Raw genomic sequence first — 16,462 nt, 5'->3', positions numbered from 1 at the left:
TAATAGTATTGTCTTTTTTCCCCAATCTTCATCAAGGACATGTTTTTCATTGATTCTAGAGAGAGAGAGGAAAGGACAGGGAGAGAGAAACATCGATGTGAGAGAGAAACATTGATCTGTTTGCCTTTCGTATGTGCCCTGACCAGGGATTGAACCTGAAAACCTTTGGTCAGTGCATGGGATGACACTCCAACCAGCTGAGCCACACCGGCACATGCGTGCATCCTTCCTCCCTCCCTCTCTCCCTTTTTCTTTTCTCCATTTTAAAATAGTGCTTTAATTGACACTAACATTATATATAACACTAGTAGCCCATTTGCAGGAAGAATCCTGCAAGCGGCCGCTTCGGCCACATGCACTGCCGCTGCCGCCGCCGATGCAGGCGCCGCGCCTGCACCCACACGCTGCTGCCGCCCGTCCCGCCCCGCCCCGCCCCACCCCGCCCTGCCCCGCCCGGGCTTTCCCTCTGGCAGCCACCTTGCTCTCCGCTTTTCCTCCCTCTTCCTTCTAAGTTGTCTTCAGTCTTCACTCCTCCCTCCCTCAGCATATGCAAATTGACCGCCATCTTTGTTGGGTAATTTGCATACTCACCCTGATTGGCCGGTGGGCGTGGCTTTGGCTGGTGGGCGTGGCTTGGTTGTAGTGAAGGTGCGGTCAATTTGCATATTACTATTTTATTAGGTAGGATAATGATTTGATATTTGTGTATATTATGAAAAGATTACCACTGTAAGTGTGGTTAAAATCCATTACCATGCATAGTTACACATTTTGTGTTAAGTCTTTATGTGAGACTTAAGATGGGCAAAAATCATCTTGATGAAAGATGTAAACTTATTGCATGATTTATTTTTCACAGTTTATAAAACTATAAACCTGATTAGAGGCCCGGTGCATGAAAATTTGTGCACTTGACGGGGTGGGGGTGGGGTATCCCTCAGCCCGGCTTGTGCCCTCTTGCAGACCAGGAGCCCTTGGGGGATACTGCAGTCTGGCCTTCCTCTGTGGGAGTTGACCTGCAGGCCGATCGGGGGACAGTCTGTCCTACCCTCCCCCCTACCCCATCGCCTCTCTGCCACTGCCAGTCACTGCCGTCCCTTCCCTCTGCCCCCAGATTGCATCCATTCCCTTTGCCCACTGGCATCTGCCTTGGCTGGCCTGGTGCCGCCCTGCTTGTGGGCCCTGACCCCCGCCGAGTGCTTGTTCCGCCTTTTGGTTGGTTTGCATATTAGGCTTTTATTATACAGAATTTAATATAAGTTTGACAACTCTTACCTCCTTTCTGATGGTAGGAAGAATTTTTTCCATTTAGAAGTTCTTTGTGTACTTCTCACAGAATAATCCTTATGGATTAGAAGCAGGGAGAAGAATGAGGATGATGTGATAGTTGAGAAGAGTAAAGCTGAGAGCCTAACCTATGGCATAGAAGAAAAGTGGGTTAATTTTAGAAATATGTAAGAAGCAGTATCTTAGGATTTGGATTTGGCAATGGAAATTGGAAAAATTAATAGTGTTTGTGAAAATGGTTGTAATGACATTGGGAAAAAATTAAGAAACTAGAGAAATTAGGAAAGAGCAGGTAGAGATGGGTGGAAGACAGTGTTCAAGGAAAAAGATCCTAAACCTGTTTTGAACTTGCCTATATAAATACTAGCGTTCCCGTTGCAGGAAAAATCCTGCACTAGGATTTCCTGCTGCACTCTACCCCGCCTCCGTTCCTCCCTTGTTGCCCGCCCCGCCTTCTCCGCCAGCCCACCTGCTTTTCCCTTTGCCCCCGGCCCCGCCCCCGCTCCTCCCTTGTCGCCTGCCCCGCCTTCTTGGCCAGCCCGCCTGCTTTTCCCTTCGCCCCCGGCCCCGCCTCCGCTCCGCCCTTGTCACCCGCCCCGCCTTCTCCACCAGCCCGCCTGCTTTTCCCTTCGCCCCTGGCCCTGACTTCGCTCCTCCCTTCTCCTCCCCCCCAGCTTGCTTGCTTCTGCAGCTCTTGGCTTCTTTCGATGCTGTCTTGATATGCAAATTAGCCGCCATCTTTGTTGGGGTAATTTGCATACTCGTCCTGATTGGTTGGTGGGCGTAGCTTGGCTGGTGGGCGTGGCTTAGGTGTAGCGAAGGTGCGGTCAATTTGCATATTTGTCTATTATTAGATTAGATTATACCTTAGCTGTCTGAAGGCCTGGGGATACTGAGGGGAAGCTCTGCTTCTGGACACACAGTAAATTATGACTGTGAGGCCTTTTGTTATGTATGGGGGGATGGCAGGAGAGAGGCCAATGTCAGGGGTCAGTTGTATTTTATTGCAGACTAATTCATTATTATATAAGATGTAGTTTTGCAAATCATGCAGGGAGGAAAAAAAATGGATTAGACTAGACCAGTAATGTATAAAGTAAAAATGTTGGATAGATGTTAAGCCGTGTCAGTTTTGTGCAATATTGAATGAGCAATTGACCTGTTGCTTCCCATACGTGCCCTGACCAGGGATTGAACCCGAAACATTGTCATGTGTTTTTTTTTTTAAATGTATGCTTTTAAATTGATTTTAGAGAGAGAGAAAGGGACCGGGGGGGGAGGGGGGAGGCATTAGTATGAAAGAAAAACATCAATTGGTTGCCTTCTGCATGCACCCCAACTTGGGACTGAACCTGCAACCTGGGTATGAGCCTTGACCAGGAATCGAAGCCGTGACCTTTTGGTGCTCAGCCAACTAAGCCACACCGGCCAGGACTACAGGTCATGTTTTAATGATTTACAAGGAGGATGTGTTCATATGTTGCTTCTGCAATTTATAATCAGTTTTATATATTGGTCTGGGTGGTAGTTATATAACCATATACATGTTAAAAAATTGTTGAATTGTACATAGGAGTTTTGAACTTGCCTATATAAATATTATAACTTAGTATTTTAAAAAAATCCATTTATAAAAAGAAAGAACAAAGCCTCCTTCCTGGCCTGTGAGGTCTTAGAACCTTTGATTTCTTTTTTTTTTTAAATATATGAAGAACTGAATTAATTGATGAAAAGGAACTAGGGCACATTCTCTTCTTATCCTTATTCATAACATACTAACTCACTTTGCTAGTCCATTTTATATTTCACGTTATTCTGTCTTGTGTAGCTGCTTCTCTTTTGTATTGTGTTTGTAAATTATTTAATTATTAGCAGTCTTCAAATATGGATCATCTTACTAACTTTTGAATGTAATTAAAACTAAACAATTTTTATAGAATCGTATTTCAATGTTTAAACAAGTTTTACCTCATGCAAAGTTGGTAAATTAAACTCTTTGGCGATTTTTATTTTAGCCTAATAAAGATGTTGTGGAACAAATGGAAAAATGGTGAGTTTAAAATTTTCTTTAGATATTTTAATGAATCACTTCTACCAAATTTGAGATAACAATTATCTATACTAATAAAAGGGTAATATGCTAATTAGACCGGATAGACGGGACATCTTCTGGATGTCCTTCTGGACAAAGGCTGTGAGGGCCGAGGAGGGCCAGCTGCCGCGGTGACCGAGTGGCAGCAGCAGCAGGGTGATGGGGGCGGCGCCTTGTCCTGATCAGCTTGGTTGCCTCCTGCAGAGGAAGGCCAGACTGCGGCTTAGGCCTGCTCCCCGTAAGGAGCTTAAGCCATCACATCTCCTGAAGGCTCCTGGACTGTGAGAGCAGGCTGAGGAACGCCCCATCCCCCAGTGCACGAATTTTCATGCACCAGGCCTCTAGTCTTATATATAAAAGGCTAAGCATTCATCTGACTGGTAGCTATGACACGCACTGACCACCAGGGGGCAGATGCTCAGTGCAGGAGCTGCCATGACGTGCACTGGCCATTTCAAAATAAACGGCACCACAAACCTGGTGCCGACAAACCAACACTTGGCTTCCCCCAAGTGGGACACAGGCCCTGCCACCACCCTGGAGGGACACCCTACCAAATCGCAGCCAATGCTGCCAAGACCCCATGGCACAAAATGTGGCCCACAGCCCAGCCCAGAAACGGTCACTGTGGGTGCCGGGGAATGACGTCACATAGCAACGCCCGGCTTCTTCTCCCTAGCGAGTAGCCTCCTTGGAGTTTTTTCAGCCCAGGAACACAACTTGCTTTATAGCTAGGTGCAAACATTTTACACTTTAACCCTACCAGACCTGAGGCCCTGAACCTAACTGTCCCCTTAAACCACACACAGTCAATTCAAACACATGGGGGCAGACATTTGCACTGGCTAACCATGAGGTTTGATCATGATTGGTTGGTTATTTTTAGTTTGTGACGCATTTTTTTTCATGTACTAGGCAAAGTACCGAAAATTAGGTATAGCGGCAGATTCGGTTAACCATATGTCTGAAGCGTTTTCACGTGCCTCATCTCATTTGATCCTCACAGAAGTCCTGGACTAGATAGATAGGAGACTCGGTGGAATCCTCTTTTCTTTTCATTAGCCGGAAAACGGAGATTTAGAAAGTTTAGAAACTTGATCTGACTGAAAAGAAGTAAGAAATGACTTCAGGTTTTCTCACTGCACAGAATATAGTCAAACACGGCTACAGTTAAATATTTTACCCTTTGTTCTACCTGCGTGATCTACAATAATAATGTGCTTTGTGTTGATATTTATTGCTGTGTTGCTGACAATTACCTGAAAGAGAAGTTGGGGTGCTTCACTGTGCTGGAAAAAGTTTAGCTAAATCAGAAAGCAGATCTAATTAAGCAAGTTTATTTTGTATATATAAAAGGCTAAGTTAACTCATGCATGCGCAATACATATAAAGCTCTTGCTGGTGCCAATCGCACGCGTGTGTTCTGATCTATCATTATCGATCGTGAATTTGGTTGACACTTCTAATAGAGAAGGGTGAATAGTGATATTAAAATATTTCTTCTAATCAATTTCCTTTCAATGTTCACGAATCCCTGCACTGGGACACTAGTTAACTATATTAATCAAGATTCTCAGAATTCTTTTTGTATTTCACAGTGGAAGAGAGTGGTATGCTATTGATTGATTTGGGCCCATTAGGTTTGTGGGTGCCATGCGTAGCAGTGATTTATTTGTTTAGGCTAGCATGTAAACATGCATTACTTGAACACATTTTACTTACTGGTAAAGAAGAAGTACGCTTAGACATTAATCAAAGATTCTCAGAAACGTTTCTAGAATTAAATTTTATAAGGAACAATGGACAAAGGAGGTAATCCATGTAAAATATTTAGGAATGATATAATTCCTTATAAATAGTTAAAATAGTTAAAAATAGTTCATACATGTGTTTTAAATTTATAATTTCAGCATTCAAGAAAAAGATGAGAAGTTGAAAACTGTGGAAGAATTACTTGAAACTGGACTTATTCAGGTGGCCACTAAAGAAGAGGAACTGAATGTAAAGCACTTTTAGAGTTATTTTCCTTGTGGTTATTCAGTGAAGGGGTTTCACTATAATTTGTGTAAGATTTTTCCCATAGCTTTTAAAGTGCATATGAGTTAACCACATTTTATTACATTTATAATTTTTTCATTAAATTTAAGATTTTATTAAAAATACAAAAATGCATAGTTGATTATAGCATTCATTGCCTTAATGAAGTAGATACTATTGTTATGCTTTGTAAAATAGCTCTTCCACCTTCACCCATGCTCAAATTATAACCAGCGCTAACTAGCAGACTTCATAAGTTCAGGAAGTAGTATTGGAGGCCAGAGAAAGGAGAGACTGTAGTTCTGTTTATGATTATCATTAACAAACTCGAGTAGGATAAGTGGTGGTGCTGGAAGAAATAACTTAAAAGTTGTATTTGAGTTTAGGGTGACAAGTGGTATACTGTATGGTTGTGTGATTGTGTAAACATAAATAGAAATAATTGTGGGGATAATTTAATTAAAAATCTATTTGGCTAGCTCTAGAAGTTATAGAATTGTAGACGTGGAAGAAGGGAGATTTCTGGGCCTTCCAGAAAAAAAAAAAAAGCAGCTAAAGAAAAAATGAGAAGCTAGTTTATTTTGAAGCAAGCTATTTTTCCCCAGAAAATAAAAGTATGTTCTGCTTATGTGTCTTTGAAAAAGGCAATAAGAACAGAAAACTCATCTTTGACAAAAGAAGTTCAAGACTTAAAGGCAAAGCAAAATGATCAGGTAAGGAATTTAATAGATTATGCAACCATTTTCTTTAAAACAATGGACAGGCCTGATACATTCAAACATAGCCTTTCTGTTGTCTGTCTGTTCCTTCTTCTCCAAAGTGGAATTTGTCAATTGTAGTTTTTTGTGAATGATTAGTGACTTGATTATCAGTAATAGAGTCAGCAATTTTATTGGATGCTGACTATATCCCAAGTACTAGGTAGAGTACTCCAGATAGGAGGTCATTACTTTTTATGACAGGATAAAAGGGTTGAGTATACAAAAAGAAAGTGAGACTCTAAATCATGGGAGGGGAACCTTTTTTCTGACAAGGGCCATTTGGATATATATAACATCATTCGAGGGTCATACAAATTTATCAACTTAAAAATTAGCCTACTATATTTGTTCAAACATTTAATTAACTCACCTCTAATGCCTTGGCAGGGCCAGACCAAATGATTTCTCGGGCTCTATATGGCCCTCAGGCCGGATGTTTCCCACCCCTGCTCTAAATAATAGTAGAAGGGGTTATCTGATTTAGGTAATTTTTTAAGTCGTATTTTCTCTTTATCTGGTTAAAATTATTCAGTAATTTTAACATTTATGTGTTGATTTTTCTTTTGGCCTATACTTAACCATAAGTAGCCTTAAAGCTGCTTACTTTCAAAGTGCTTTTCATTTTCATAATTATGATGTTAAAATCTAGTAAAAATTAATTCTTGGGTTTACTTTTCTTATTTGGATTTTGGTATAGTGGAAAATTTAAGGATAACATACTTTTCTATTTCTGACCCATTTGTATTTTGAGCAAATTACTAACTAGGATGCCTTCTTATTTCCAGGTTTCTTTTGCATCTCTCGTTGAAGAACTTAAGAAAGTGTAAGTAGTGACATATTAAACTGGTCTTCCTCTTTTAGTCCATTGGTTAGTCCTGATAAATCTTGTTTTATTGTGCAATTGAGTTAGCTTTGTATGTTAGTTTAACTTTTTCACTCTAGAATTTTTTTATTGATCGGATAAGCTGTGATTTCCCTGGTACAACGTGATTGTTAAAAAATGTATTTCCATAATTGATTCCATTTATTTTCTTAACTTACAGCATTGCATTGTTAATTTTCTGTTTCTGTGGTAGGAACTATTAAAGAATAAGTTTTATTAGATGGGGAGATACGTTCCTTGCTTGTCTCCTTTCTGAGATGTCTATAAAGTTTGATGTCATAATTGCGTATAAGTTCTATCACAGCTTTTGCAGCCCTAAGAGCCAATATTATTGAAAGGAACTTGATTCTCTCTGCTATTCTTCAGGGTACACCTCATATTCTCTGTGTACTTCTGAAACATGTCACTAGCTTCTCCTAATGTGCATAGGCTTCAGCCACTTGATAGTTGCTGATTATTTCTCATTTAGAAAGAGCTTTAAGTATTATTTCCCCTTCTGTCTGATATGTTGCTATTTTACTTAAAACGGGGAGAATTTATTTGGTGAGCTTATTCATGATTTGGTGCTATTCTTAGTTGGTGATGGTTTCTATTCAAATTTAATACTCCATTTCTTTATCTAAGAATTCATGAAAAAGATGGAAAGATCAAGTCTGTGGAAGAGCTTCTGGAAGCTGAACTTCTCAAAGTTGCTAATAAGGAGAAAACTATTCAGGTATTGGGAGTGAGAAAACTGTGTGCTTGTCTCTTTGTTTATCAACTTTAATGAATACCATGTAATTTCATGTGTTTGTCTGTACATTGCATTTTATGTCAATTTCTGTGTTTCCATTGTCCAATCTTGTCTGTTTTATCATTGTCAAGGATTTGAAACAGGAAATAGAGGCTCTAAAAGAAGAAATAGGAAATATCCAGCTTGAAAAGGCTCAACAGGTAAAAATCCCAGAGCCATAGCATGACAGATTTGTTAGTGTATGTGTATTTAAGAGATACTTGGTTTTCTTGTTAATTGGAAAAAATCTTTTAGTAGTGTGATGTAAGTATATTGGGTAATGTGCTTTTTATTGTTTTTGCCTGATTTGGGAAAGCGTCCTTGATATTTAATCAATGAGTCTTCGAACTGTTAAAGATTCCTCTTTAGAAAGTTTTCTGTATTAATGTTTCACTTTAAATTTTCAACTTAATATATGAAACACTTTGGTAAATCTTTTTTTAACTTTTTTCTTAACTGCATGGACTGTAATGTTTTGTTATAGAATATGTATTGCTCAACCTTTGCCTTTAGAACAAAGTACAGATTTCATATTTCAGAGGTAAAATTGGTTACTGGAAATAGATGGGTTTTGGTGAATTTAATCCAATAAGGCTTCATTGAAAAAATGGTGATGCTGTATGGAAGAGATTCCAATAGATTGATTCAACAGTATTTTTTGAGTTCCTCCTACTTGTCAAAAGAATATGTTAATGATTGAAGATAATGTGTTGAAGGAAATGGGGTATGATGAAAAGATAAAACTCCTCTAAATATAGATTGAGAGATCAGGAAAGTTTCCTTCTGAGGTATTGATATCTAAGCCAAGCTCTGATGGGGTTATGGGGGATAAAAAGTACTATAGAACTGTGTCTGATAAGAAAATGAGATTAAAGAAGGACACTATAGAATGCTGTTGAATAGTTGGCCTTGAAGACTGGGAAAGAAGAGCTCTGATAAGGTAGGGAGGTATGTGGACAGTTTAATGTTCTAATTTTCACAATTACAGAAGTATCACATTATTTAGAGTTAGTTATTCATAACTATATTCCTTGCCACCACCTGCCTGCCTACCTTACATTTTTAATTTGTTACTCTTACTGTGTCATTGGAATCAAGAGATGACAAAATCAAAATGTATCTTATTTTGGCATGAATAATTCAACTGGGATCTTTGTAATTTAGAATGTATCTGTGTTTATCATAAAGCTTTAATAAGGTAAGTTGAAAGGATTATGAATGCTTTTTCTCTGCTTTTTTCTTTGTATTTCAGTTATCTATCACTTCTCAAGTTCAGGAGCTTCAGAACTTGTAAGTACCATTTCTTTAATTTCCCTTTAATATTTATTTTCAACAAGTTAAATACAATTATAACAAAAGTTGTGGCTTCTTTTTATTTGATTTTAAGTACTATTTTAGGGAATATCAAATTATACTTCAAAAAGGCCTTAAGTTTTCATTAGGATTTAACCTATAGGTTTTTTGTTTTTTTTTTTAATGGGAATGGGGATATAGTGGAAAGTTTTATTTTTTTTATGATTTATAACCTGAATATGACCTTAAATTGAGATGATCCTCTTTGTCCATTTTCATAGCCACTGTGGAACTGGCTATATATTTCAAAACCAAACTAGTTGTAATCCGTCTAAATTTGCTGGTATTGACTTAAACAGCATGATATGGAGTGGGACTACAGCTATCCTAGTTTAGTCAATATCTTGATCTTCAGTGATAGATGGATTTAGTCATCCTATGCTTTTTAATTTGATTTATTCATCCTATGCTTTTTAATATGATATCTCCAAAATCTTGCATGCTTAATTTTTAGTTTATTTAAATTAGCTTGGGCTATAAATATAACCTAAAATATATCTTTCCCAGTCTCCATTATTTTTGCTTTGTATAGTCTTGTAACATTTTCATTGATAGTTCTTCTTAATTTACTGTCAGATTAAAAGGAAAGGAGGAACAGATGAATACCTTGAAGACTGTTTTAGAAGAGAAGGAGAAAGATCTAGCCAATAGTGGGAAATGGTTACAGGTGAGAAGATAAAGACAATGAAAACATCTTTTTTATACTTGAATATTAGTTCAATTCATACCTATTCTTTTTCAGGATCTTCAAGGAGAAAATGAATCTTTAAAAGCTCATGTTCAGGAGATAGCACAACATAACTTGAAAGAGGTATAGTATAAGCAGACAACCAGAATATTACATAAAAATGAGCAGTTTTTATTTTACTATATTAGAAAGCAAAGAAGGTAATCTGTTCTCTGAACTTCTTTGCTTAAAAATTATTGTTGTAAAACTCATAGACACAGACAACAACAGTTATGGTTACCAGAGGGAAGGGGATCATAAAGGGTAAAAGGAGTTAAATATATGGTAATGGAAGAAGATTTGACTTTGGGTGGTGGGCACACAATGCAATTACAGATGATGTGTCATAGAACTATACAATCAACACCTCTGTAACCTTATTAACTAATGTCACCCCAATAAATTTAATATTTAAAAAGTTGGTAGGGTTTATGACATTACTGATGTGGAGTCAGAATGTTATTTAATTTAGTATTGATTAATAAAGATGTGTTTTTAATCTTTAAATAAAAATTACGTATCAAAGACATGTAGGGAGGTAACATACCATAGGGATCAAGAGATTGGTGTGGATTAGAAACTCAGATCATTCCCTGTGTCCTTGGACAACTTTCTTAGTCTCTGTCTTGCTTATTTTCTAATCCTTTAAAGAAATGGATATTAAAAATTAAGTTAGAACTTTGTAATTTTTAATAAATTATTTTATAAACATAAAATTACTTTAAAAATCTGTTAATTAAAAAAATAAAAGCAAAATCTAAGGGGAAAAATTAAAGAAAACTTTTTCTGTCTTTTAAATTTACCACATATAATTAGGTTTTTATTTTATTGGTGAGGTATTTTACATATATATATATATATATATATATGTTATAGTGCCTGATCTTCTTGATGTTAGAATTGAAAATGTGAATCTGTTTCTTAGGCATGTTCTGCCTCACGGCATGAAGAACTTGAGACTGTGTAAGTACATTTTTAGCTAACATTTAAAGATAAAGTTCTCATTATTTTTCAGAATGTGCTTGAATATTATAATGAGTTTCTTTTAAATCATTAACTTTCTGGTTAAATAGGAATTGTAGTCCAGAGGCAAATAAGCAAAGTCTCTGTTTGGTATATTAAAACATGGGCTCTTTAGAAGAGGGAACTCTTGTAACACTGCTGGTGGGAATGCAGATTGGTACAGCCACTGTGGAAAACAGTATGGAGGTTCCTCATAACATTAAAAAAGGATCTGCTGTTTCACTCAGCGATCCCACTTCTGGGAATATACCCCTGTATTCATAGCAGCGTTATTTACAATAGCTAAGATTTGGAAGTAGCCCAAGTGCCCATCAGTATATGAGTGGATAAAAAAGCTATGGTACATTTACATCAGGGAATACTATATGGCTATGAAGAAGAAAGATCTCTTACCCTTTAAGATAGCATGGAGGGACCTGGAGAGTATTATGCTAAGTGAAATAAGCCAGTCAGAGAAAGACAAATATCACATGATCTCACTCTTCTGTGGAATCTAATGAACAAAATAAATTGATGAACAAAATAGGTCCAGAGGTATGGATGCAAGGAACAGAATAACAGACCTTGGGGGGTAGGGGTGAAGTGAAGGGAGGAGGAGGGGATAGGAAGAGGTTAACCAAAGAACATACTGTATAATAAAAGCCTAATATGCTAAGTGTTAGTTCGTCCGTTCAACCAATCAAAGCGTAATATGCTAATGATATGCTAAGGTTGCTTAGTCGCTCGCTATGATGTGCACTAATCACCAGGGGGCATACAGTCGACTGGTTGACCAGTCACTATGACATGCACTGACCACCTGGGGACAGATGCTCCGACCGGTAGGTTAGCTTGCTGTTGGGGTCCTGCTGGTTGGGACTGAGCAAGACAGGCCGGACATGCCCTGGAGCCCTCCCATGGTCCCTCCCTGGCTGGCCAACCTCCCGCGTCCCTTCTGGCCCCGATTGTGCACCGGTGGGGGTCCTTTGGCCTGGCCTGCGCCCTTGCACAATCTGGGACTCCTCAGGGGATGTCCGAGAGCTGGTTTCGGCCTGATCCAGCAGGCCAGGCCGAGGGACCCCACTGGTGCACGAATTCGTGCACCGGGCCTCTAGTATATGCATCACCCACAAACATGCATAATAGCGTGGCAAAGCCTGGGGTGGGGGGGTGGTTGGGTAGAGGGGGCAAAAAGGAGAAAATGGGAGTCATCTGTAATATTAACAACAATACAATTAAATTAAAGATAAATAAATAAATGAATAAATAAAAACTAAATAAACATGGGCCCTTTAAGTATTTTCAGATACCTGGAGACTTTATCCTTTTCCAGCCCTTCAAACTCATTTTCTGAAATACTCTTTCTGCTTAGTATTGACTGGTGTTAAGTTTGTTGTTGTTTTTTAAACAAAGTATGCAATTATTGTAAAGAGAGGTAAGAATGATTTCAAATTAAGATTATTTTAGTATTTGAAAGAATAATATGTTTTAATTAACTAGATGATAATTTTAATCATAACTTGATAATAAATATTGACTCTTTCTATAAAAGTAACTTGCTTATTGGGGAAAATGGTGTCTGTCATCAGTATGCTGTGAAGAATAGTAAAAATACTGAATCTGTTTTATCTTATAAAAATTTTTATCCTATAAAGTTTGTTCTCTTAAACTGAATCAGTTTACAGTGGTGAGAAGGGTACCTGGACTTTATCTTTTTGGTCCCCTATAGAATTCCCTTTAAGAGGTTTTGTTTTGTTGTGATGTCATCAGTCTTTATTGATGTTTAAGATGTGGCCTGATAATCTGTGTCTTTAAAAGTAAGACATTGAGGATATTTATTAGGTTACTAGAGGCCTGGTGCACAAAATCCATGCACTGGTGTGGAGGGTGTGCCCCTCAGCCCAGCCTGTGCCCTCTTGCAGTCCAGGAGCCCTTGGGGGATGTCAGACTGCTGACTTAGGCCTGCTCCCCATCGGACAGCCTTAGCGCTGCCATGGAGGTGGGAGAGGCTTCTGCCACCGTTGCTACACTCGCCATCTGTGAGCCCGGCTCAGGGCTTTTGGCTGAGCAGCACTCCCCCTGTGTGAGTGCCCTGACCACCAAAGGGCAGCTCCTGCATTGAGCGTCTGCCCCCTGGTGGTCAATGCATGTCATAGCAACCAGTTGTTCTGCCGTCCGGTCAATTTGCATATTAGCCATTTATTATATAGGATTGTCCTCAGGAAGACAAAGGAGATGTCTCTATTCCTGGCATTAAGATTGCTCATTTGTAGAACTAATTGTTTATTTTGTGGGCATTGTGTAACTGTCTAGGTGTTTTTGTCACATTTGCTAATAGAAAGATTAGAGACATATTTGTGGTCTATTTGTATTAGGTATATAGATCATTAACCTTTTGCACTCGGATGTCGAGTGTGACTCGACACGGTTAGCATCGGTAGCAGGAATTGAGAAAAAGCAAGCGAGTGCAAAGGGTTAAAGTATGTGATTTTAGATTTATTTCTGCCTCACATTTTTTTCTTTTTTTAATTAATAGAATATTTTTTAGGAGGAGCAGTTTTAGGTGTATGGGGTACATAAAAAATTGATATTAAAGTAGAGACTTCCAATATTCTCCCCTCCCCCATACCTCTTATTATTTATATCTTGTATTAGTGTGGTACATTTGTTACAGTTGAACTGATAGTGTTATATTGTTATTAACTAAAGTTCATAGTTTCCATTAGGTTTCATTCTTTGTATCTATGGGTTTTGAGGAATGTATAATAACATGTATCCATCATTACAATATCATAAAAAATAGTTTTGCCTTCCTAAAAATCTCCTGTGCTCCACCTATACCTCCCTCCCTCCCCACCATTCATCCCCTAATCCTTGGCAACCACTGATCTTTTTACTGTCTCCATAATTTTGCCATTTCCGGAAATGTCATATAATTTGAAGTATATAGTATGTAGTCTTTTCCGATTGGCTTTTTTCACTTAGTACTATGTATTTAATATTTGCTATTCTTTTCTGTTTTTAATTTCAGTCTTTGAGTATGCTGTTTGCCATTTTTAAAATAGACCTATAAACATGTTGAAATTCTAGATTAAGGTGCGAGAAAAATAACTTTCAACTCAGCAAATATTTGAGAGCCTATTATGTGCCCTTGGTACTGGGAATAGTGAAATGGCTAAAATGACTAATGGTCTTAAACATTATGCTAGAGACATCTGTATTTAGGATGACAAAGACAGTGGAATTTACTTGGGCTATACACTGAGTGGCCAGATTATTATGATCTCTGAACGCATAATAATCTGGCCACTCAGTGTGTGTGTGTGTGTGTGTGTGTGTGTGTGTGTGTGTGTGTGTGTGTGTGTGTATTATGTATTAGAGGCCCAGTGCATGAATTCGTGCATGGGTGGTGTCCGGCCAGCCTGGCCAGGGGGAGGGGACATGTGCGGTTGGTCAGCCTGCCTGCTGGTCGAACTGGTCGAGGGGACAATTTGCATATTAGCCTTTTATTATATAGGGTATACATTGAGTGGCTAGATTATTATGCATTCAGAGATCTTAATAATCTGGCCACTCAGTGTATATGGTAATGTTACCGGACAGCCCCCTTGAGTTAGAGGGAGGGGGCTCTCGCCTCTTTGGCTCTTGTCAATCTTGCAAGAAAGGTTTCAAGACCAGTGACAGAGAGCAGCTTTGAAACAAAGCAACTGAATTTATTAAGAATACACTTGGCATAAAGTGTAAGTAGGCAACACAGCTAGTCTGAGCACACGGCCGGTTGGGGTTCAGGGGTTTTATACCTTTTCCTCTATAGGTTTCTAAGTTCTCCTGCTGGATATCTTGAGTAGCAAACTAGGTTTCAAAGTCTCCTTCTGCATTGTTGTAGCTTATTTCAGAATGTTTGCGATAACTCCTTCTCTCCTCTTTCCTGCCCTAACATCCCCCAAATGATATTTGTTCTTGAGTTTAGCTGGCACAAATTGCATTAATTGGGTCTTTGTTCTCTACTTTTACAGCCCAGTGTGATTTAAGCTATGTATTCTCTGGTTAGGTAGGAGAAGTATAAACCATTTGCTCTCAAGTTTCCTTGGTTGGGAAGATAAGGTCTTACCATTCACAAGCTGGCTACAAGCTGCCCAAACTGTTGGCCTTGTTTAATTTTCTTGTTTCAGTTTCCTCATTCTACTTGTCCAGGAATTTTTCTAGCTTCTTACTATTCTGCCATAGTGAGACATCTCTGTGTTGGATTAGGAAGAACTAGAAGAAATTATATGTAGCATTTCTTCAGTACAAAGGGTTGGGAATAAAGTTTTAGGGCCAACTAATTATGGCTTTTCTTTTAGATTTTTCTCCTAGATAAAGCCATACTTGCCTAAGAACTGTTAAATATGAAATAAATTGTGTTAGGAGGTACTTGACTTTGAGTTGAATAATTATGGAAATAATTATCTTTTAAAACAAATTTATAAGTTGGTGTAATATGGGAAGAAAGCTGATAGGCATTGTTTCTGCTATCTTTTTTATCTTACAGGTGGTATTGGAGTCTGCTTATCCTTTTTTATGTGTATAACTAAATATAAGGTGTTTGTAAAAATTCTAGGTTGAAAGAAAAGGAAAAGGAAATGAAGAGAGTGGAAAGTATGCTAAAAGAGAGGGAGAGTGATCTTTCTAGCAAAACAAAGCTGCTACAGGTGAATGTTTAATTATTGTATGAATTATGTATATGTTTTAAATACAATTTTAACTACTACAGAAGAAAACAGAATACAGAATGACCCTCCCTCCCACACAGCTGCTGGGTTCCATTTCTCAAAGATGACTTACTTTATTCATTTGTATATCTTTTGAGAACATGCCATGCATATGTATATATACTTAATTGTCTTCCATATTTAACCATTCATACTTTTGTATTTATTCCCCATTCCCATTTAATTATAATGTTTTTGAGATCTTTTCACATAAGCACTTTTCTGTCTTTAATTTTTAATGGCTTCATGGTATTTTACGACATAATTGTATCATCCTAGTTTATGGATACCTAGATTATTTACAGTTTCTTGTTACAGCAGTTCTACAGTGAATATCTTTGTTACAGCAATTCAACAGTGAATATTTTTGCACACACATTTTCAATACATTTGTTAGTATATCTGTACCTAAAATTCCTAGAAGTGAAATTTGGGATCAAAGGATTATGCAAAGTTGTTTTTCTCCTTTTTGAAAGTGATAGTTAAAATAGAAAATCAGTGTATCCTCACCCTCATGTAGTTAATATTGAAAGTACTTACAAAACATTCATTTGAAGTGATAGCAAATTTTAGATTCCCGCATTGTCTCTCACTACTCTTGTTCACATTTCATGCTCCAATGGTTGGTTTTGTCAGGTTCCTTCTCCCTTCCAAGTAGATTAATTTTAAATTTGTTCGATAATACTAAATCATCCTCCAAAAGTATTTTTACTGATCTACCTTCCTACCAACTGAGGGCTGTTTTCTTGTCATCCTCTCCAACAGTGACAAAGATCAAGACATTTGGTATGGTGCTT

The 16,462-nt window shown here is 38.0% G+C and overlaps 1 protein-coding gene across 7 annotated transcripts in view; it reads left to right on the top strand.

Moving 5' to 3' along the window:
• KTN1 (kinectin 1) overlaps window positions 1-16,462 on the top strand; it is a 97,215-nt gene that overhangs the window by 45,718 nt on the left and 35,035 nt on the right. For all 7 annotated transcript variants that reach the window (XM_028141688.2, XM_008139015.3, XM_054716039.1 and 4 more), the window contains exons 19-29: window positions 3,303-3,337; window positions 5,290-5,380; window positions 6,061-6,129; window positions 6,963-7,000; window positions 7,685-7,775; window positions 7,925-7,993; window positions 9,085-9,122; window positions 9,762-9,852; window positions 9,928-9,996; window positions 10,838-10,875; window positions 15,515-15,605. In XM_028141688.2, coding sequence (XP_027997489.2) covers window positions 3,303-3,337; window positions 5,290-5,380; window positions 6,061-6,129; window positions 6,963-7,000; window positions 7,685-7,775; window positions 7,925-7,993; window positions 9,085-9,122; window positions 9,762-9,852; window positions 9,928-9,996; window positions 10,838-10,875; window positions 15,515-15,605 — 720 coding nt within the window. The remainder of the gene's footprint in view (window positions 1-3,302; window positions 3,338-5,289; window positions 5,381-6,060; window positions 6,130-6,962; window positions 7,001-7,684; window positions 7,776-7,924; window positions 7,994-9,084; window positions 9,123-9,761; window positions 9,853-9,927; window positions 9,997-10,837; window positions 10,876-15,514; window positions 15,606-16,462) is intronic.

The sequence above is a fragment of the Eptesicus fuscus genome, chromosome 5, assembly GCF_027574615.1.
Source record: "Eptesicus fuscus isolate TK198812 chromosome 5, DD_ASM_mEF_20220401, whole genome shotgun sequence".
In the NCBI taxonomy this organism is placed as follows: Eukaryota; Metazoa; Chordata; class Mammalia; order Chiroptera; family Vespertilionidae; genus Eptesicus; species Eptesicus fuscus.
The sequence above is the reverse complement of the archived record's forward strand: the minus strand, read 5'-3'. Positions and strand labels throughout refer to the sequence as shown.